Raw genomic sequence first — 397 nt, 5'->3', positions numbered from 1 at the left:
TTTCCCCCCCAAAATCCCCCTTTTCCCCCCAAAATTGCCCAAACTCGCCCTTTTTCCCCCCAAACCCCGCACCTGCGGCGATGGCCGCCCACCAGGGCATTCCCAGCTCCAGGTGCAGCCATTCCAGAAGGTTCTGGATCAGCCCCACCGGGCTGGAGCCCCCCAGGCCCAGCTCCTGCAGCCGCGCCTCCCCCAAAATCCCCGCTTTTGCCCCCAAAATCCCCAATTCCCCACAAAATCCCCAATTCCCCACAAAATCCTCACATTTCCCCAAAATCCCCATTTTTTTCCCTCAAATTTTTCCCCCAAAATCCCCACATTTCCCCCCAAAATCCCCATTTCTCCTCCCAAAATCCCCGTTTTTCCCCCCAAAATCCTCATTTCTGCCCATTTTCCC

At 56.2% G+C, this 397-nt stretch overlaps 1 protein-coding gene across 1 annotated transcript in view; it reads right to left on the bottom strand.

Annotated features, from left to right (window-relative positions):
- OXA1L (OXA1L, mitochondrial inner membrane protein) overlaps nucleotides 1-283 on the bottom strand; it is a 7017-nt gene extending 6734 nt beyond the window's left edge. Inside the window, exon 1 of the mRNA XM_017739342.1 lies at nucleotides 73-283. Within this exon, the coding sequence (XP_017594831.1) occupies nucleotides 73-283 (211 nt within the window). The remainder of the gene's footprint in view (nucleotides 1-72) is intronic.
- Nucleotides 284-397: the final 114 nt, after the last annotated feature.

The sequence above is a fragment of the Corvus brachyrhynchos genome, unplaced genomic scaffold, assembly GCF_000691975.1.
Source record: "Corvus brachyrhynchos isolate BGI_N302 unplaced genomic scaffold, ASM69197v1 scaffold1427, whole genome shotgun sequence".
NCBI classification, from domain to species: Eukaryota; Metazoa; Chordata; class Aves; order Passeriformes; family Corvidae; genus Corvus; species Corvus brachyrhynchos.
The sequence above is the reverse complement of the archived record's forward strand: the minus strand, read 5'-3'. Positions and strand labels throughout refer to the sequence as shown.